This window comes from Rhea americana, unplaced genomic scaffold, assembly GCF_003343005.1.
Source record: "Rhea americana isolate MKP2758 unplaced genomic scaffold, rheAme1 scaffold_135, whole genome shotgun sequence".
NCBI lineage: Eukaryota > Metazoa > Chordata > Aves > Rheiformes > Rheidae > Rhea > Rhea americana.
Window position 1 is genome coordinate 1639095 of NW_028185428.1, and position 22652 is coordinate 1661746.

The 22652-nt window shown below is 41.5% G+C and overlaps 1 protein-coding gene across 5 annotated transcripts in view; it reads left to right on the top strand.

Moving 5' to 3' along the window:
• The window catches only part of LOC146599723 (uncharacterized), a 231684-nt gene that overhangs the window by 62814 nt on the left and 146218 nt on the right, over window positions 1–22652 (top strand). For all 5 annotated transcript variants that reach the window (XM_085298094.1, XM_085298093.1, XM_085298092.1 and 2 more), the window contains one exon: window positions 13626–13685. In XM_085298094.1, the coding sequence (XP_085154220.1) occupies window positions 13656–13685 (30 nt within the window). In that variant the 5' untranslated portion in view covers window positions 13626–13655. The remainder of the gene's footprint in view (window positions 1–13625; window positions 13686–22652) is intronic.

The window sequence follows — 22652 nt, forward strand, 5'->3', positions numbered from 1 at the left end:
AGCAAAACTTGCAAGCATTTTATGTAAAAGAGCAATGAAAGCAGTGTCTAATACCAAAGTTTTGTGCTTCACAGAAACTTTATTCTGCGTATTCTGGGGGAGAGACTGAAAGATAACAGGTCATTCTTGGCTCATAGTTTGAGATAGTGGTTGGTGAGGTTGGTTTGGAATTGGAAGAAGAGACGAGAGCCTGGGCCAGGGGTATATGGGTGGTTGTCTGTCATGTTTGGAGACAGATCAGCTCAGGTAAAAAGTGAAGAGGCAGGAGAGAAAGGGCCAAGACAAATGGAGCAAGAGGACCCAGCTGTGAGCAGCAAATAAAAGGTAAGAGGATGCAGAGATAAGCAGATGCTAAAATTGAGAGGAAAATAGGGTCCTCAGTGAAGGAGCATAACCCAGTGCTAGAGGTGGTCAGGAGGTTACAGGCAGAAATTAAAACTGGTGAATATGAAGCTGTTCAGCATTAATGCTCTTATTTTTCAGGGTCTGCAAAGGCTTTTATATCTTGTTTTGCTCCCATGGTCTGACATCTTAGCCTCTCATTTTGCCCTCCCCCTGAGCCTGTCAGCAGGTGCTGGCTGCCCAGCTGGGCACACCAGCTTGGGATGAGCATATAACATGGCCCCCTTGCCCAGCTCTAGCAACGCTGCTCCAAAAGCCAGAGTTCCTATAAAGCCACTGCGGTTGCAGCTTGGGAGGGATTTTGCCCATATGTTTGAAAGTACATGCGTTCAGTCTGCAAGCTGAGCATCTTAAAAGACTGTCACTGACTTCCATGTCTTGCTTGTGTATTGGTCTACAGCCTCTCCAGGCAAGTCTTCCAGTCTGGAGGTAGTTTTGGTTTCATATATATGGTTTTTGGAGAGCCACCTCAGTTAGCCACCCTGCATTACAGCTGTAATAAATGCTGCTGCTCCCTGGAAGCTGAATCCAACCACAGTACAGATCTGACAGCTGTCTAAGCAACTGAAAACAACTGGTCATAAAACAAATGACTTTAAATCAAACAATAGAGAACCAAAGAAATATCACATTAAACTAATCACTATCAGTTGTTCCAAGCTTTTATATCAAAGGGGCAAGAGGAATAATTAATCCTGCAGACTTTACACCTTTTAAAAATTTTTAAAATAAGGGCAGCAGTTATCCAAGTCAGTAAAAATGAGGTAATTATATTGCAAAATTCTTTGGATGAGAATGAGACTTGCATTCTAAAATTCGAAGCTACATTTACCCACAGCAGAAAATTGCTGGAAATCAGGAGAATAGCAGCTTGCATGTTTATTTTTCCTAGAAGAAAACAATTGACTCTTCAGAACTCATTTCAGAGTGACTGGAAACAGATGGCTGCGGAGATGCTTTGTAACCCAGAAGCATCAGGGTGGTTATGGATTCCTGGGGGCTTGTGTCGTGCTTGCCTGCCTCAAGCTTAAATACGAACTAAACTGGGAAGCAAAAGAACCTTTTCAGGAGGCAGGAATTCTCGGTTGTCCATTTGCCATGCTGAGAGAACGGGAATACAGCTACGTTTTCTCCTGTGATTTTCAATTGATTTGTAGTGGTTTAGAAGTCACGGGCCAGTTGTGCTTGGCAGTGGACAGAACTGACCTTCCCTAAATCTTGCAAAACCTGTATTTAATTTCTGCTGCAGGGGATCAGGAAAGAGAAAGGTGTTCTAGGCAGAACTTTGAAAAAAGAGGGTTTCCCTGGTTTTGTTCATAGTGCTATTTAGTGGAAGCTGATCATGCGGGGAGCTGTGTAACAAAGTTACTCTGCAATGCAGTAATTTTGAGTAAATATGCTTGTAGCTCAGTTCTGCACAAATAATGTGTGCAGCCTACAGAGGGATTTTTTTTTCCAAAAGCTCTGTGAACGAATCCCACGCTGCTTCTTGGGATCCCCTGCTCTAGGAAGGATGCAGGGAGAAAGACGGACTTGTGCTAGGAAGATCAGTTTTTCTTATCAGAATAAATTTGGTTGTTCAGTGTTTGGAGAAAGCACCTTTTTTGTGATGCTTTTTTCCGTGTTAATATGCCAAGAATTTGAATTCTCTTTCCAAACCAATGAGTAAATGTATTAAATGGCAATCATGCTATGTTGCCAGAATATCCAGACCAGGCTTATTTTTATATTAGCCAATGAGGACAGAGCTATAAAGCATCTTTTTATATACTATATGTGTCTATAAAGAGATGGGAATACAGTTTATTTTATATATTAGCCTTTCTAGTTTCTATATTTACCTGTGCTTGTTTTCTTGCATGTTTCTTATCACTTTGTGGATAGCATCCACAACCATTTCTGGAGTCAGGTACTGTTTCAATTAAATGTGCAACTAGAGGACACTCATAACACTAAAACTGCAATCCAGGTAARTATTTAAGAAAATGCTTAATTTCTGATTGTGAGTAGTCACACTCGAGTTAGCAAGAGCATATATATTTAGCGGCTAGCTTGCCTGTCTGCATTTTGGTGGATCAGGGAGCAGGTAAACATGTTTTTACAATGCCGTTTCTTACAAAATTGATGTTGTGGGGAGTTTCCAGATCAAAGCTCTTTACAGGTCAGACTTACAGCATAGTAAACTTGGCCTGGGATCTGAAGATGGAATTTTTTTTCCCTGTCACTTTCTTCATCTTTAATTTAAAAGATGAAGACAGGCCAGACTTTTTTCCTCCCTTGCAGCTTGGCTGCCTGTGCTATCGTCTTTGGGACTGTTCTAAGGTTGATCAGTTTAAAATATGACTATTTTTTCCTCTCTACTCTTCCTCTCTCTGAAGTCRCAGCTAAGAGCTTGGACCTTTGTATTTACTTTGCATCTTATCTTTGTTCTCCTCTCCCCAGGGTCCAGTTCTTTCTCTTCATGGCTTCAGTCTCCCTCCTTTCTCTCCTCTCTTATTGCTGTGCAGAGCCTGTGGAGCTCTCCTTACTGAGAAAAGATCCTGCAGCCCAAGTCTCGTAATTTGATTTGAGCTTAATCCAGTTTGTTTTGGCAGGGACTTCCCTAGCTGGGGTAGGGCAGCCCCAGAGCCTCAGAAGATCAAATCTAGGCCTGGCYGTGTTTTAGCGTGGTCTTGCCTTGTTGCATCACAGCTGGCTTGGTCTTAGCCAGGAGGATTTTGTAGGCTGAGTAAGGTCTCTAAATGGTCTAAAAATGGAAGGATAGCTTGTAGAGAAAAGATCTTAAATCAATTTTCAGTGGAAGAAGTTAGGCTTGGGTGGATAGAGGCAGAGCAGTGTGTTTGCACATCCTCAAGTGGATTGAGGGAGCGGGTGGTGCCTGTGCGTATCTTGGGCCTAGGAGCTTTCTTTCCAGATCCTCCTGCTAGTGCTATTGCTTAAGAGGCTTTGCTGTGGTGCTTGTGCAAGCTGGCTGCTTCTCTCTGCTCTCCTGTGCTAGTCTGATGCTTCTAGAGGGTGGAGGAATCTGACTTGRTAAAATCAATTGGAAGTGTTGATTGGTAGCTTTGATGGATTTATAGGAGAGCCCTTCTGCAGAGCACTGGAATAAGTCATTTGCTGAATTAGTTACTGGTTCTCACTGGTGCCTGTTTCTTCTCTTGCAAACACAGTGACAAGGATGCAGCAGAGTAGTGAGACCAGGTAGCACAATCTTTGTGGTGGAGAGGACAGACCTGTCCCTCTGGTCACTAGTAATGCCTGTGTTTTCAGTGACGTTGACTTCAGGAAGAGTCACTGCCCCTGCCTTTTCCAGGAGGAGTCAGCAGGAAATGTTGTTAACTTTAGTCACCTCAGGCTTTTGGGTATCCTGGAGGCTGAAGTAGGGGAGATGGTAGAAAACTGAATGTTGCTCATATCCCAGTAGCATCAGAAACGAAGGCAGCTTAAAAATCTTTTGATCTTGCAAATCATCCAGAAGAGAAGGAAAAGTCAGAGATCAGCTGGGTAGTAAAAGCAGAGAGGTTTCATCCAAACTCTAGTCTTATACAGTCCAAAGTTGTGGTGGTGAAATCTAGGTCAATAATGCAGTTGGGGCCTGTCTGTCTACAAATAGTTTTTTTTGTGTGTTTGCTAATACACATGGTTAGTGCTTTGTATGTCAGAAGTGCTCTATCCATGCTTATAAAGCCCTGTAAATGCATGAAATAGTGTTCCTTGTGTTAATGTTCTATTTAATAATAGCTGTCAGGCCTTCTAGGGAGTCCATTTCAAAGTATTAATTGAACTTCTTGGGTGCTCAAGGTTATTAACCTTTGACTGGAGCCCACACTAGCGGCAAGCTAATCACTCTCAAACGTTCTCCTCAGCATGCCTTATTGCTTAAGTACACCGCAGGAATGCAGTGTATCACTGGATAAATCATTCACCATGATATCATCAGAACTGCTGGTTTGCCATTTAATTCTAATGGGGTACAGAATGTTTCAAACCATGGAAATTAGCATTTACATTGACCAGAAAACCTGGTTGAATGATATACATACACATAAAAAAAAAAAAAAAAAAGCCTGAGGGAGAGGAAAACAGCAGAAGCAGCAAGCTGCATAGTGGCAGGTAACTCTTCATCTTCCCACCAGGTAGGGACCTGAGCTATGTGGTGTGTGGAGGCTCTTATTTGGTGACCTGGACCATCTGCCATGTCTCCTCCATTGCTGTGCTGGAGGCCTGGGTGCTGTCTGTGACATAATCCCGTGTTACAATGGAGAGTACTGGGGTGTAGCTTTGTGCATGTCCAGAAAACCCCAAAATATTGATGGGGAAAAAAACAATGGAGACACTTTGGAGGGCTATATTGGAAAGGGAAGGAGGGTTCCCACTCTCTGCGGAAATTCTCCAAGGGAAACTGCTACTGAATATTTTTAGGAGCCATTTTAAGCTAAAAATGTGAGTGAGCTTACTTGACTGGACCAAAGCTGAGGGTCCCTCCTAAGGTAAACTCACCTTGAGTTTTGAGGAGTTTGAGACTATACTTGATGTTCAAGATTTCTTTCGTGGCACTTTCTGGACTGTGGTAATGACTACAACTGATGAAAGCATCATCAAAATGAATGAAAGAAAATGCCCTGACAGTTCTTCCCTTTTTTCCCCTACACAGGTTTAAAAAAATATTCGTGTAGCAATAGTACCGTAAGCCACAGTATCAAAGGATGGTACTCACTTCCTGGTATCCCTCTTTGCTCATGCGAGCTGCATTAAGCTTCCCTTTTCATCTCTAATCCCACCTTTAATTCTGTGAGTACAGATTTTTGTAGGAGTGGGATGTCACTTTATCAAAAAGCAAAAAACTCTTGCTTTGTTTCCTAGGTCTTYCTTAAATGAGTTTTTCATTCATTTTATCTTTGACTCTCTTTAGCTTCAACTGTTCTTGCATCCCTAGTTTCCATTCAGATTAGTTTTGTTTGTCCTTCTGTCATTTAATTTTCTTCTCTTCCCATTTTTCAGCACTTACACGTGCCTTCCTTCTCCCTCCTCTCCCACTCCTTCTAGTCCCTGAACTCCCTTTCTAATGAGGGCTTCCTTTCCTCTGGCCCCCTCTTGTACCYGTGTCCCTGCCTCTTTTGCCATTCAAGCACTATGCTGTCTGCTTGCCCATCCAAGCTGTGGCTATTTGGAGGAACTCTGACTACTGCAACTCAATGGATTTTTTTGGGGGGGGCTTTAGGGCTGAAATGCAGGCAGAGGCTATTCTGGGAAGGAAAGGCTTGATCTATCCAAAGCCAGAGGCAGATAAAAGTCCTTATTATTGGTGTCTGTTGATGCTGAGAAGTGGCCTTGGAATATTCTTATGCAAAAGCTGTCTTTCTGCTGCCCTGGGGCTGACGGGGATCAGAAGGTAACCACATATGAGTGGCAGGCCCCAAATATTGGCCATAGTTCCCAACGGGAGGGACTTCAGTACCAAAGACAACACAAGTATAATATTGTGTTACGTGTCTATCTGTCAAGTGACCTGAGAGCAATGAGACCAGGTGGTGGTTTTCAAAATATATGGCCAGTCACTGTAGTCCTGAAGGAATCCAAAAGCCTCCAGTATGCCTCTGGGTAAAGCAGAGAGAAACATGTAGCTACTGGCTTAATCCTAAGACACTGCAGTCACTAAGTCTAGCCTGCACCCATTGCCAGGGCAAAGAAATTGCTGAGATGGGTCTAAGGGAGTGCAGAAGAACATGAGCTCACCCTGGAGGTCTTAAGCTGCCAAGGCTTTCCTGAAAAGGCAGCTGATTTCATGCAGGCAGAATATACATATTCAAATGTCCCCAATAGGAAAGTTTCTATTAAAAAAAMCCAAACACCAAAGACATACACTTTAATATTAATGTGAAAATTCTTCTGTTTATAAAATCAGCTCTTGTATGTGTGGGGGGGAAGTAGAAAAGAAGCTGTTTGTTAGCAAAATGAAATCCAGACAAATAGTTACTTTCAAGTGGCTTGTTCTAACATGAGTTGACTATCCTTAATACCTTTCCTTTAACACCATTAGGCATCTCACTGGCACTCAGAACAAATTTATGAATGTCTTATAAAAGTCAACAAGCCACAGGAAAAAAATAAATAAAAAAGAGCCTTATGCAAACAGTGCTTCATCGCAAGAACTTAAACAAAGAAGGTCATATTCATCATTTGCTTACAGAGAGGGAAAGCCAACAGGACTGATGAAAGATGACACAAGGCCTGGCTGACTTTTCTATCTCCACCTAATAGAAGTTTCTGTGGGTGCTGCCAGGGTGGCCACACTCTGAAATCTGCTCCCCTGCCTCCCACCRCATCTTGTATGTTCTGGTAATTGCTTTCTCCCTCTATTAGATTATTGGCTTTTGCACAGATGCACAAATAGGGGTAAACCACAGGAATCTGACCTTCAGGGTCACTTGAGAAGGAAAAAGACTCCTGTCAAATGGAGTGTGCTGTTCAGAGATGGATATAACTTGTACTGTTGGAGAGAGTGTTCATCAAGTAGATGGATAGATATCCACACAGTGGAATTGATGGTAAAAATGTGACTCTACTCGAGACAGGAGGTGAGTGTGACCTGAGGTGGTGTTCCTTTTGGATTAGGCTGTAATGTATCAAGAATTGATAGAGTAGTTTTGGTAGCTGCAGTTGCTATTGCTGCTTCCATAGTATGTTGTGGTATACAAAATACAAAGTATTAGGAGCTTGATGCTGTCAGTCTCTTATCAATTCTAGAAAGCTCTGAAGCTGGAAGTATAATTTCAGCRAGAAAATGTCATACATTTTTTGACAACCATGCAGTGAAGGAGGAAGGCATCTGCATGGTGAATCTGCAGGAGGTTAAAGCTGGGTTGGCAGCTGTGGTGGGAGGAAGGACTGGGCTCTCACTCAAGTCMGGGAGGCTCCACTGGGAGCGCTAGTGGAAGCGGAGTCTCTTGTTGGTTATTTACTGAGGGGATCTTTGAGACCGGATGCAGCTACTGAGCTTGGAGATGAGTCCAGCTTACACTCGCAGTTCTATGGCTCAGGGAAGTATTCAAACCTGTGGAAAGAGGGAGAATGTGAAAGASAAATCTCAGGATGAGAGGCAGGAAATGGTTTGACTGCACCAAAGTAGGGTAATAAGGTCAGGTTAAACCTGGGGTGTGTGGGGGGTGATGTATGTTGCCTTACTTGGGTTTTTTGGCCAGTTATTCTTACTGGAGAAAACTCCTTTCTTGTGGCACCTGTGTGTGTGTTTCCCCTCTTCCCTTGATGAATCATTGAATTGTTCTGCTAGCTCCCACACCTGCCCTCTAGTTTCCCATTCCTCRTTTTGAAAATCTGTTCAGAATTAAAACGGAGGGGTTTTCATTCTTTCCTTCCTGCACTRGAGGAGCACGTGTGTGCACGCATACAGATTGCATCACGTAGGTTGCCAGTGCAATGCAAGCATAGTGCGGTACTTTATTGAAAGGGGAAAATGGAGTTCTCACCCTGTAATCGGAGAAGCAAATGCCCCAGGAGGTGACTAAGCTCTCACTGAAGGAGTTCATCTCTTTGGTCTCCAGAGCTGTGAAACAGGGTGAATTTGCCTCTCTCCACTACTGCCTTTGGACCTGTACTTGAAGTTACCTGATGAAAGGACTGCTGCCATCATGCATTTCGCTTGCTCTGCTTGGACGCAACCTCGCTGATATGAACAAGAGATGGCTYCAAGGCCCTTCCTATAAGGGTCCCATCCCCTGGGCCATGGAGCTGCAGGCACTCTGAGCTCTGGTTGCCCCAATTTGGCTTGGAGGTATCAAGCTGTCAACACCAACCAGCCAATGGCAGCTATCCAGAGAGCATTTTAGCCTATTTCCCTCATCTAGGACAATGTAAAGATAATTACTCATTGCTGCTATCCCAGTTACCATTTTTGTGAGGGGCTACTCAAGTTTAGTTGCCAAGTACTAGTAGTACTAGTTAGAAACCTTCCTGGTTCTGTGTTAGGGTTTAATGCAGCCTTCAGTTGYAGGTCATTTAAATCTCAGCAGGAATGGAGGATAACTTGCATGTACATGTTCTAGCTCATGGAGCTTAATAACCTTGTGGAGAGGAGCCTATTACAAGACATTTGTCACTTTTACCTCTCAACTTGTATTTCAAGCAAAACTGGAAGATTTATGCCCATGAGAGAGCCTGCAAAGTTCAAGTGAAGGGGAGTGGAGAAAGCAACCCTGAAACTTTTAATAATTCATGTAGAAAAGAATTGAAAATCAGGTGAGGAATGATGAAAGAGCCCTATGGTTTTGAAAAGATTTTTTTTTTTCTTTCCAGGGTTAAAGTCTGCTTGCTGCAGTTAGACTTTCTCCTCCTCTGAAACCATGTAAAAGTTAAACAGTTCAAGAGTACTTGCTGCTGTAAATTGTTATCCAGAATCTCAGTGCTCTTGGCTGCTTATGTTTTCTTTCATGCATGTATTTTCCTTTAATATTAAAGATTACTTTCTGCTTTATGGCGTGACATAAATTGATAACAAAACTCTGCAACCTCAACAGATAGTCTAACCACTTTCTTTCAGACATTTTGTCCTATTGAATTATTGAGTCAGCTGTGATGACTTGGACGTAAACATGTACTTTTGAACTTATGAGGATCAAAAACAAAACAACACTAACTGAGGCTAGAATCAGGAAATGAGCCATGGAAAGTTGGTATCGGTCTTCCATCTTTATTTGTTCATTCATTGTTTTGTGATGTGGCATCCAGAGTAAGCTTGCTCAATTTATAAGAGAAGCAAATGACTTTTGGACACCACAAAGTTTATGGAACTGGCATTTATAAATATTGTCTGCCTTGCTTTTTGGTTTACCATGATTATCATCAAGACAAATCATGCATGAGTAATACAGAATAGAACCAAAGCTAATGTTTTTTTTACTGCTCTTTTTGAGATTCTCTGACCAAAGTGAAATGTTGGCCAGCAGAAGTAGTAGATAAGGCTCAATTGCAGGAGGAGATATTTGAGAAAGGAAATGTCCTTGTTGATAGTAATTCTTCTTAGAYTTACTTGAAAAATGAAGAAAGTGAGATTTCAACATCACTGGCCTATATCTGTAACTATTATTATTATTATTATTATAGACTTCTAGGTGAAGAGAATAAATAAGCTGCTCATCATTTCTAAACCAAGAGGCTAAAACTATACGTAGTGGTGATCAAAGTGAGAAGCTTGCTAGACTGATTTGAAAAAAAGTTGAGTTGTGCTGTGAATAGAAATCATTCTTAGTTTGTTCTGATTGCTGGCACTAAGGTTTAAAAGAAATTCTGGTAACTTACTAGAACTGGCCTTTTGCTTTGCTTRAGGTAACTTAAAATGCTAAAAACAGGCATGCTAGAAGTTTTATATGCTACTGTGAAAGTCTGCAGAGAAAGAAGTCCCTTTTTCTGAAAGTGGCTTCTGGTTTCAAGGACTCTCCTTTCAAATACTTGACCTGCAGTATCTGAACTGTTTTTTTTTTTGAGGTTCAGGAAACTTGACTTCAGCTGGAAAAGGAAGTTGGGCATCTAGAAAAGCCAAGTCAACGTAAGGGACAAGGCAGGACACTTAGATGTATCTCCTATTCCAAGTGCTTTGTCTGACATACTTGTTCAGGTGTTGAAGCAGTAACATTAACTCAGTTTCCAGGTCTCCTATGCTTTATCTTGTAGCCTGCTCTTCCCTTTTGTTAGGTGGCAGCAAAAGACAGTCCAGGGTCAATAAAAAGAATGATTTTCTCTTTAAAAAAAAAAAAAGACAACAAATTCCTCCTTGCCCCCCACCCCCAAACATCTGATTTTGAAATGTATAAAATCATTGTAGTAGCTMTCACATCTCCTTTATAGGTCTGTTGCCTTTCCAGTTAGTATCTACAAATGCTAAATTAAGAGGTTAATTTTTCAGCCTGTTAGTGGCATTAAACAGGAGATTTTTTTAAAAAAATGAAAATCTGATTCTCTAGCAGCTGTAAATCCCTAACAGTAACAAAAAAAGTAACAAAAAGTTGCTTTTTTTCCAGCCATGCAGTCTTTAAAATGTTGACAGGTCTCTTTTATATTTTATTTGTACCAGTAGTCATTTTTCCAGCTGTTGAGCAGATCAACACTCTGCACTTTTTTCTTCATTCCCAGCSCATCAGATGCTTTTTGCATTTTATTTTAGTTTTAACAAGGAGGAAGTTGCGTTGACTTCTTGGAAGTATTCCTAAGAATATATTTGAGTGCAATTAAGAGGTTTGTCACTGGTACTTGGATTGTACAGAAGTCTTCTCTGATCCTGTAGGGCAACACTTCGCAGGCATAAATATGGAAAAGGGCCTGCTTCYGTTGTGACACAGCAGCAAAATACTTCATATTTATTTGTGCACCCTGGTCCAGTTCTGACATCAGTGACACCAATGTAGAGTTGGATCTAAATCTTCTCAGGACACTGCAGTCATCTTGTGCTGCAGCATACTGCTATGATGGAAGAGGCCAGTGATGCCTTTCYACTTGCCTTGTGGGAGACCCTCTGCTCACAAATAATATGCTTCCCCTAAGAAAGTCTTCACTCTCAACTGATATTCTGTGCCCCTTTTCATGAGGGGCAGCAAGTCAGTGGGCTGGATGTCTGTCAGAGTGGGGAAAAAGGTGTTCTTCACCCTGCTTCACCTCTGATTTGTATTAGAACCCCTGCAAGGAACAACCTCACCCTCCATATGTCTGGTGAAGAAAACTGGCTGATGCCGAAGGTGGTCATGGTGGGAAATGTTGGTACAGGTGAAGGTCCTAAGAGTTAATGGTGCATTGGGATCCAGCATCTCCTATGCTGCAGGACACCTAATCCTTCAGACTGAGTCTTTCCTTTGATGTGCCCTCTGGAATGGCCACAGAGACCTTGGCCTGCCGAAGGGGTTAGTGGGGAGGTGGAGGAGTGCAGAAAGGATTGAGATGACGGGTACTTCAGGCTTTGTCTAGTATTCTCTAGTGCTTGTCTGCAGCTGGCCCTTTAGCACTAATTGTCCTGTTGTCTGCTTGTACACACTTTATAGGTCTATCTTGATTTGTTTTCATAAAACACTTAGCAAAAAGCATCAATTAAATCATTYGTAAGAGCTTTACATCAGCAGCAATTGATGAGATTGCAAGAAGCAGACGAGGAAATCAATGTCTCTTTTGCTAGTATTCTGCTCCTTTCCAGTTTATAAAAGGAGGTGTAGTGTAGAATTTGCACAATCTGGAACTTGAAGATGGAAAATGAACATGACTTACAGAAACAGATAATTCTCTTGTGGGAGAAAATTCACATRGAAATTAATGTCAGTATTTTGAGCATGCATGTTACCAGCAAATGAGAATTTAAGATGTGGCTGTATACAGCCCTTCTCTACCTTGCACAGCTCAAGTTTTTGAACATTTATCAGCCAGAGCCAGTGGGGTTTTTGTGGAGTGGAGCAATAAACCTCTTCCTTCTTTATACACTGAAAAATAGTTGTGCTTGGGTCAGGTTTGTTGGGTAGTGCTGATTATGTCAGATTTGATCTCAGCTGTTTTCTTAAAGAAGAATATCTTGTAGCTTGTTTTAGGTAATGAAAAAACAGACTGGAAGCAATCATGGCCAAGTGACATAAGCCTCAAAGCTACCCATTCCTGCTGTTGCGTTTCTGCTTTTGGTTGTTGCAGAACAGGCTTAAAAATAAGCTGATGTTCACTGGTCTGTATCTAGGTTACCTTACTCCTCCCCTCTCCTTCAGCTTGGCAGTTGGCTCTTGGAGAGCACTCCCAAATTTCTTGGAGGAAGCCACTCTTCACACCTCTTGATGTTGAATGATTTGGGACCATAGTTCTGCATGTTCTCATTGTCCTCTGAAGACTAATGTGGGACAAGGTCCTGTCCTCCTTTGTTTAGTTCTTCTAAAGACTGAGCCTTTCACTTGAACTGTTGCCTGAGTACTTTTTACAAGTCCAGAATTTCACTTGGCCCTTGAGCTGCTACTTCCTTTCCCCCCCTCCCCCCCAAAGGATCTTGTTTATGTTATTGTCTTTTTTTCTTTTCCCTTGCCTGTTTTGGGGGAAAGGGAGTAATGCATAAGAAAAGCTAAATGAGTTTGATGCAGAGGATCATTCATTTGTAAATGGAAAAGTCAAGYGGTCACCTTGGCCTAATGTCTAAGGTATGCTTAATTAAAGGCTAGATCAACTCACAGTCAAAGTTCTTGTATAAGGGAAAACATCAATCATGGTTTCATTCATGAATCTTTTTCCTGCCATGGTAGAACTAGGTCAGTGTGAAATCTAATCTGCCTATCACAAGGCTGATGGAAAAGGCAAAAGGCAATTCCTTGCTGCTCATTCCTGTGGTGAGGCAGAGTTATATGAGACAAGGTGAAGTTGTTGCAGTCTTCTCACTGTTACCCAGAGGTCATGTTCCAGATGAGCAGGTGATGAGATTTGCCTCTCTTCCCCATGGTATCTTCCTCTTCTCCCAAGCCATAGAACAGAACTGCAGCCTTTGCCCCTGCTAGCAGATGATGGGATAGCTCAGTTGTGTTGTGAACCAGCTGAGGGGCAGTTGACCTCCTGCTGCTTCAYGTGGTTGACTGAAGCATCATGCCCTATCAGTCTCCAGTAGACTCAGGTAGTAGATGCCTCAGATTTTTCAGGGCTCTCCAGGAGTTATGCCATAGCCCTGTGGCTGCTGTGTTTCAGCTGTTGTGAGCGCAGTGGCAGTGGAAATGACATGGAGTAGAGAGAGCCAYTAACTCTTGAGTCAACTCTCAAATTTCCTTTTAGAAAGGAACATGTTGCTATCTTCTTTCTAATAAGATTTTTTTGGTCTTCCTCTTTCTGCCAAAATGGCACAAGTAAAAATTGTTATGTTATTCAACTGGGAATAGAATTCTTCATGTCTAGTGTCCTCCTGAAGGCAGATTTAACTTGATGTGTAGATAGGAGTTTGTATAGAACTGTATTATACATAGGACAATATAGTTCTACAAACAAGGCATGGGAATCCAAGGAGCGATTCGTGGTAGTTAAAATGTATAACGAGTTGTTGAGGAATACCTGGCAGACATTCAGGACTCTTGCTGCTGGAGTTAGGCAGAAGTTTGAGATGAGGAAGAGATATGAATCTAAACTTGAAAATCATGATGAACACAAATGAAAACTTCAAGGGAAGACGATAGAGTCTGTGTTTCTTACTATTACATTTTTTTTTTTTTTTGTAGGCAGGCATATTCCACCCYTGAGACCCCAGTATGAAGCAGGTATCTCATGTGGAAAGTAAGGTAAGCTATGTTTCAATAATTTAGAGGTTTTATAGTGTAATTCTCAGCCATAATTGGAAAGACATGTGCCAAGAAGCTGCATAAACTCTGCCTTGAGGAATAGGAGAAATCAAGTAAAGTTTGAGCCTTGTCTTTTTCCATACGCATCTGTGCCTATTGGTCTTCTGCTTTGACTGTTCTGGTGGCAATGGAGGAATGCTAGCTGCATGCCCATCACTTTTCCCCCCTTAACTGAGCCTGTGTAAGGTCCTGGAGCTTATGATGTGCTTTGACTTTTGTGATGTACCAACTCAATGGACTTCTGCACCTGTGTTAAAACTGGGACATTGTGCAGAATACCAGTCTAACTGGATAAGACTGGGATGGCTGGTCTTCAGAGAATGAGTTTTCTGAGAACTTGCTYAGTTTCTCTGAAGTTATTTAGCCCTCTACAATGAGAATGATGGCACTTCCCATGTGTACTCTGAATATAACTAGGAAGATATTATAATATGCCGTATGTTTTTAGCATTTTGCAGAACTTCTGCAATGACTTGCAATTGTTAGAACCTGAATTGGTGGGAAAGAACAGCGGAAGAACTGCACTGAATCATATCAAAAGTGCAAGTAGTCCTCTGGCTTGCGTTGGTTGTTAGGTCACAGCAGCTGTGTGAGGAGAAATGTATAACACAGCAAGAAAACAATGGTACTTCCCTTGCTATACCTTCCTGGCCTCCAACAGTCTGCTACTGAGAAATGTTTTGAACCACAGATTTGTTGTCTGTCCCCCCGCCTTCTTCCAAGATCAGTGGCAGCTGTGGGCACTTGGTAATCTCTGAAGCCCAAGCTACTATATGTAAATGCCTAAATATAGATATAGAGGCCTATGAGTGTGAGACTATGGGCACCATAGAAGTGTATTGGAAATTTCACATTTGCCTTTTGGGGGATTGRATCAGGCCCTATTTCAGATAACCTGCTTGGAAAAAAATGTGAATGAAGTGGCTTGTCCGAAATGTTTGAACAAATGTAACAAATGGCTGGCAAGACTTGGGAGTTCTGGATTCCATTCCTGGACTCTGAATGCTGAATTAAATCCAGGCTTATAGAGAAAGAACTTGTGCTGGTAAGCATGTGATAAAGATGCAAAGGCATCTTAATTGCATCTTTTTCAGAGTACATTGCTGTAGTGTTATTTCCAGTTTATTCTTCTCTAGAGAAAGCTGGAGCTCCCAGGGCTTTTTAGTATGACTACTCCACTCAGTTAATTTTGAGATAGAACCTCCATCATTTGTGTTGGTTCATGAAAAAGATTAATGATTTTCAGCCCTTCTGCCCGTCCTGAGGTGGATATGTGTAGCTAGTTATATATTTTATACCTTTATTTCAAATATAGGCCTTTAAAGGAGGGGAATGCACATGCAAAGTGGTGTCAKAATTTTTCTGTAAGAAGATATAGGTATAGTCAAGGGCTATATCCCATGCAAGCTGCAGGTACTAGACTTGTCTCAGGGAAATGAGCCAGTCCAGCAGTGAGCTGTGCCGTAGGTATATGCAGAGGCTCAGATCTCTTTCCCCTTGAAGACAGGGGGAGTTAAACCCTTGACTTTATTGCAGCTGGGTTAAGCCTGTAAATAGTTTCTAATACTTGCATATTATTAGATACTCTCACAGCTAGATCTAAGCATACTTGATCCCTAGAGGAATTTGATTTTGCATACAGTCAGGCATTCCTCATTTCTCACTAGTTAGGTAGAAACATTTGCAGAGAGAAGTGTGGGTTTGTCGTCTAGCCTAGCTGCTTCTTCCTGACGGGGTGATAGAAGCTCTTTCAGAAGCTGGGTGAAATACAGCATTTCAGAAAAGAAATTTATAGTTTGTCTCCCAACAAACTATCCCCGTGACAGCTGAAGAGGGAACACTCAGGCTCTGCATAGGTTGAAGTCTTTGATGTGGGACCATTGGCATCTGCTCTGCATATCATAGTCGGAACATAAGGACAGCAAGTGGGTGGTTCAACAGCTGGGATGGGAGTCAAGGGAGAATGACATTAAACTTTCATCTGATGGGTATAGCAAAGGGGTTTGGAATATTGTTTGCAATTTGGCATGATTGTTTCTTAATGTATTAGTTTACCTCAATTTCTTGTCTATTTTCTTCATCTTTTGCTCCCCAGTGAAATCACATGCTTTTGCTTTCCTTTCAATCATACACAGAGAGGCTTCCCTAGGGGTTTATGATCAATAGAAGCAATCAGCAGGTGCAAGTACTTGGTGCATCACATGTAAATGAGCGGGCTGCAATACTAGTGCAGAAGTAGCAGCCAAAGGTGGGAAGCTGAATGCTAACAAAAGATTAGGTCCAAGGTCTGAGGTACTCTGTGCGCTGCCCTCCTGATGGTGAACCACCACAAAGTTCAGCACTGGGTGGCCCAGCATGGTCTTAAAACTAGAGGTGGCCTAACATACAAGAAGACTCATCTCACCATGATGTACAGGAGCATGGTTTGGATAAGCCAGCTTGAGACTTCCTTAGCACTGCTGTTAATGCTTGTATTTAGGTTTCATTGCTCATTAAGCTGTTAGCCTGTTTCGATCTTCATTTCGACAAGACTGGGTTGCTCTATCTTAATTATATGCACGTCAATACGTCTAATTTGTATTCTTTTAAGAACTTGAATGAGTTGCATCTTGTCTGTGTGATATCTCTGGGCAAATGCCATGTAGAAGGCATTGGGTAGCCACACCCAGGTCCAGAATTTTCTTAACACCAGGAGGTGATTCTTGTCCTTAATACTATATGTGCTGGGGAGGGGGTGGTGGTGGTGGAGGATGCTAGCCRTTTGTGTTTGCAATTTCTGACTACAAAGGCAGTAGCTGGACATGTGGATAGAAAATGGATCTAAAAATAGAATTACCTATCCTGACCTTGCAATTAAGCTTGGTATCTAAGAATTCATGGGAATGATCCCCAGCCTTGAAGTTATTGCCTGCTGTGCGATAGGCTGTTTCCATGTCTGAGGGCAGGACTGCATTCTTCTCTGAAGGCCTATGTGAGTCACATCTTATGAGCTGTTTTATCACTCTAATTAGTCTACAGTTTGGAAAAAAATGTATACAAAAGGACAAAGGCAAAACATATTAGGAGTCTCTGTAAACTTGTGAGGCGCTCCATATGATTTTTCTAGTTGAAAAATAAAACACTTCTAACTCCTTTCATCTGTGCTACAGTACTGAAATGTCTCTTCCATATGTCAGTGGTATAATCTACATAATGAACAAAGCTTCACAGATGGACTGGCTGATGCAACGAACATTCTTTTCATAAATTACCTCTTGCTTTTATAATTTTCTTTGGTTTCCCACAAGATGGGCTGAATATTGACAATTACTGAGCTATTACTTCCTATGTTGCATAACTTACAAAAGTGCTGTAATTCAGTGAGGTGAGATTTTGTTCCAGAATAATCACTAGCGCAAAATAGCTAGGGGAAAGGAAGGCAGACAGTAAAAGGAAGAGGGGGGAACTGTAAAGTGTATGCCCCTAGGAAAAAAAAAATCTCCCTGATTTCATGCTTTATTTCTTAACTACTGTCATTAAACTAATATATTTGCCCTATAATTTAGGCAATGATACATCTCTTTTGACTATGCTGGAAATTATTTGTGCCCTTGCCTTCTGAAGTTTTGAAAACCTGTTTTGGTTTTTATTACAAATGCTCTTAAAAAAGAAAAAAAAAAAAAAAACTAAAGGCCTTTTAGGAATGTGGGAAAATATTTGTTTTGAAGTTCCACTTTCACCTTCACTGCTTACCTTGGCCAATGCTCACCACTCCTTCAAACTCTCAAAGTTCCAGGACTTCAGATTTTTTTTCTGCAGCCCTRCTTGGTAGGTTGGAGACCAAATCCTTCCTGGTTCTTGTGTCTCAGTCCTTATCCAAAGATGGTTGGTGTTGACATGGTTTTTAAACTGATTYAATCTGAGCTTTTCAATTGCTTGTTGGATCTGAGAAGGTAAAGTCAGAGAGACTGAACTCGCTATGACCACATGATCAAGACTTGGAAAAGCWTTATGGAAAACAGAAGTCTAGCTTGTCTGAAAGAGGACGTTTTCTTTTGCTTCATTGTAGGGATGCATCATCCCAGCCAAGAACCTGGAAGACATTAAGGTAAATGCAATTGTTGCAAACACTGAGGTTTTTAATTTWATTTTATTTTTTATGGACCAGCTGCAGCTTAGAGAATGTGAGGTGGAGCTGCAATACAAAAGTAGGCTTGAAGGTGACATTTTGGTTATCCAGGAACAACAGAAGTGCGCAAGAGTTCTGAGTTCTCATTAGCTCTGTGTATGGGGAGCATGTATGCATTTTATGTGTACGTAGAATTTTATGTAGTGATGGTTTCGAATAAAAGGGAAGGTATCTCATCCTTGGAGTGAAACTCAGACACTCACTAGTCCAAAAAGTTTGCCTAAGGCCTCCTGAAATGCTCGCTTACTCTCTTTTTTTCTTTTTTTTTTGTCTTTCATAGTTGCCATAGATTTCTGGGTCTCCAGCATTTATTCTGTCTCACAGCGTATGTCTGCACTCCAGCTGAAGGTGTGATTGCTTCACCTCATGTACCATACTAATAGCAGTGTAACTGCCGTGGCAGATGCTTAGTTGCCAAGTATATTCCCAGTGTCCTAGGCAAGCGTACTGAGCCTGTGCTGAAACTTCACGGCTGTCAGCCGTACTCTTATACTGACCAAATCAGGTATCAATAAAACTACCTTGGGGTTGTCTGAAAGAGTAGTGTCCACGCTCTGGATTGCACTGTAAATGTGTCTTCAGCGGTTTCCACAGTTAGGATCAAAGCCATACGGTTTCCAGTAATAGGCAAGTTCTCAAAGATTGTATGCATCTTTCCAAACAGGTTTCCTTTTTTTGTTGTTGTTTTGGATGAAATGTCGGTGCCTCTGCCTTAAGCTGAAGCCTTTCATGGGATTTCTCTTCCATCCTTCTTTATTGTTCTTGGGTCTTGTGCTAGATTCTCCCCACCTGCCTGGGCACCATGACCTCCGAATGCCTCTCACTCACTGACTTAGGCATACTTTCCCAATACTCTTCTGGCTGCCGTGTGCTATCTCATTTTTCAGTTCACCCTGTAAAATAGGGCTGGCTGAACCAGCTTGCCCAGGGACCGAGTTCGGTATTCAAGAGACGGACTCAATTCCTAACTGGTGTGTGGCCAGTGGTTGTTTTCTTCCTATTTCTAGAGGAAGATAGAGTTTTTTTTTTTTTCTGGAATAACAATGTCCTGCTGAAACAGTAGTTCAACACTATCTTTTTCAAACCTGGGTGCCAGAAGTGAGAATCATCTGCTTATATTCTGTGGTATGAATACGGAGGCACACTTTCAGACATACTGTTTGCCCTCAGCTTCTAGAGTTGTTGTAACTACTCACTGCCTTTGCAAGCCAGGTTCTTTATCTGGAGATCTAGCAGACAATAATGCTTGCACAGCTTGGGGGGGGTGGGGGGCCTGCAAATTCAAAGCCATCTTCAGGTCTCTAAGGGCCACTAATGTCTTGATGACTCTTGGAAAAAAATGTCAATTCTAATTACATGCTTCAGGTAGCATATATGCTTTGGTGATTTTAAGATTCCTTTCGGCAAGGAAGAAAGTAGCACCTCCAGGTCCYGTGTCAGATAATACATGGTACAGGGAGGGATATGAGCTCTTGATTTGTTATTGGTTGTGTGTTTATGTAATGTAACTGCTACCCAACAGACATCGAATGATTCCTAGTGAATACGCATTTGGTCTTGTCCTTTTTTGCTCACCTATCACTGGTACACAGACTATATTTTCCTCTAAGGCATTTTAATTCCTTATTAGCTAGTGATTTGTTAATACATGTTTTTTTCTTCCCCCCTTCTCCTCTTCTCCCTGCCTTTCTGGGCTGAGTGAACGTATAATTAAAAACTTGATATCTAGATTATATTGGTTAACTGAAATTGGTTGGAGAATATACATAATRTTGTTATTGTCTCCCTGACTGGATGAGTGTGTAAGCATTTCCAAAACAAACACAAATGTAAACTTTGCTTTCCATGAGCGTTTGTGCCAGTAGAATCTGATCTTTCCAAAGCTCATGGCAAACTAATACCAAAGAGGTGTGAGTGTGGAAGGAACAAATCTATATAAGTATTCAAATGAACATTTACATGAACATTGTTAACTCTTCCATTAGCTCTCCAGGACCCCCTGCATTTCTTTTGATTAGCARGACTTGTGGTTTAGATGTCTTAATTTATATTCTCCCTTATGTGCTTCCTTGGGCACAACTGACTTCTGCAGGTCTATCAGTGTGATGGGTGGCCCTGTTCAGGGGTGATTTCCAGTTCTAGCATGAAGTTTCCTAGGGGAGCTGAACCTCTAGCTGAACTACGGCAAGAAATATCCCAGAGGATCACAGCATCACCAGTGTTGTCAAGGGCCTCCAAAGACCATCCAAGCCCCCTGTCAGAGCAGGATGATCTAGAGCAGATTGTTCAGGGTTGTGTATGGTCAAGTTTTGAATCTCTCCAAGGAAGGAGACTCCACAACCTCTCTGGGCAACCTAGTCCAGCATTTGACCACCCTCACAGTAAAAATAGTMATTTCTTCTATTTGAATAGAGATTCTTGTGTTTCAGTTTGYGCCCACTAGACACCACTGAGAAGAGGCTGGCTCCATTTTCTTTATCTGCAATCTTCCCCCATTCCCTCTCCCCYACAAAATTGTATTTATCCTCTAAGCTCTCTGTTCCAGGATTGTGCCATTTCCTGGGAACTTCTGCATTTATTTAAAAATATTTTTGCTTCCTAAGTGGTAGGAGAATTTCACCTTTTTACTCTAAAGRCACAGGAGCTAGGAGGATGGTGGAGTTTGCATGAGGAGTGACGTGCAGCCTAGTGCTTTTCCCTACAGACCATGCTGGCTCCCATGCCGACAGCTCTTCTGTATAGATATGCACGTGTATGCCACCACGTTGTTRTTAGACCATAACATTAAGCAAACACTTTTTTGTTCTACTTGCCCATGTGTATCAAATTCTCAGCATGAGAGACTGATGTGATGCAGGTGAGAGAAAGGTGCATTTGYTTTTGTGGTTCATGCTGAGATGTGAGGCTCATTCATTCCCCCCCCCCCCACACACACACATGCACACATATGCTTTTTGTCTTCATGTCCGCTCTGCTGGGGCAGAGAAAAAGGTGGCTTCCCTGACCAGTTAGTGCAGTGGCAACTCTTTTTTAAAAAAAAAATCAAAAAAAAATCAAAAAAAAAATATTCAGGACTAATTAAGGAGTTGTCCCTATGATTTGTGGTTTTGTATACTGGAAAACAGGCCAAGGCTGTCTGATTTCATTTCTGTAAAAGAATGTAACTCCAGTTCCTTGCCAGTTTATACCATTCCCCATGCCGGGCAGTAGATAATTTCTCATGGTCCCAAAGCTTTCAACAATACTCCATTATGTTTCATGACTCATAAATGGGCTGGTGCCCATGGAAAGCCATGTGTCTCAGTGCAGGCAGTACAGCTCCCCGCAGTATGTTTGAACTGATTTCATAGCCTCCAGACCTAGCATGGTTTGTTATTTTCATGACTTGCTCACTGTTCTCATTGTTGCTAAGACCATATTGCATCAGTAGCAGAAATGAAATTAAAGGCCCTGATGCGTTTCGCTGTGAAATTAAAAGCACAATATGCGGAGCTTCAAATGGACGCGGAGGAAAACAAGATCAAACAAAAGAGTGAACTAAAGTTCAGATCTAATAGCTCTTTGAGATAAGCAGCTCGTATAAACTGCAGGGACAGCTGATAGATAAGACGTATTATCTGAGCTGATAGAGCTGCAGTGATTATTGCTGGCTTACCTGGGTACTCGGGGCTCTGTGCCGATGAGTGTTGCACACGTCCTCGCTGTTAGATTACAATAAACTGAAAGATTATTTAAAGATATGATTATGATATATAATCTCAAGTCCGATTCTGCAACCTTTATCCAAAGGAGTTGGATAAGCGGAAGCAACTGTTACTTGTCTAATTATCATTACTTGTTTCCTTCAGTCTGTTAAGTACCATGCAAATGTACATGAAGTCACAGTCTGTACCCCTACACCTGAGTAAAGGTTGAGAGATTATGGTATTGTATTTATGGCCTGATCCTGCTTTTATTTATACATACGGAAAAACTGCTGGTTGGCTTTTTTTCTCGGTATTTTTTAATTCTATTGTGATTTTCCTGGGGTTTTGATTCAATTGACGTGATCTCAGAAGCCTTGTGATATGGGGAGGGCTGTTCCAGAGGGGCTAATTCAGAATGCAAGCCAGAAGGAGGTCAGTTTAGGAGGGCTGAATGGAGCGGTTTTTTCTGCTGTTGTAAAGCAGTTTTGTAATACTTAGATAACTTATTAAAACAGCTGCCAGGTCCTGTTGCAAGCATATGACTGTGGAAATAGCTATTTGAGTAATAAGAACAATAGAATTTGAAAAAGTATGATTTATTTCTCTTTCATTTTTTGGTTTAAAAAAAAACAAAACAACCCCCCTCCAACATGTTAATACTACTTTATTTGTTAGTTAGACATTGCAGGCTAAAGCAACATGTTGCAAATGCTGTGGATTGAATGTTGATTTATTATTTTAAAATTGCTTCCCTTTCCATTTTTTATTCCTCTCTCTCTTGTGAAACGATTTAGTTTGGTCTTCAATATTAGAATTTTTAAAAAGTTGCTCTCAGATTAGCCTTGAAAGATCATGAATAAAGTATTTTAAGATATATGCTRTCATTGAGTTTGTTCTTAGTTGCATAATTCCTCATTAGGTATTTCATTTTTTTTCTGATTTTCCAGTGATCAGGTTTTTAATGTACGTATTTAAGAGGACTAAATATATTTGGTCTGGTGAAAGAAAAGCATGTTCTATAAACAGATCTGTTTCTTCTGCAGAGCTTCGTCT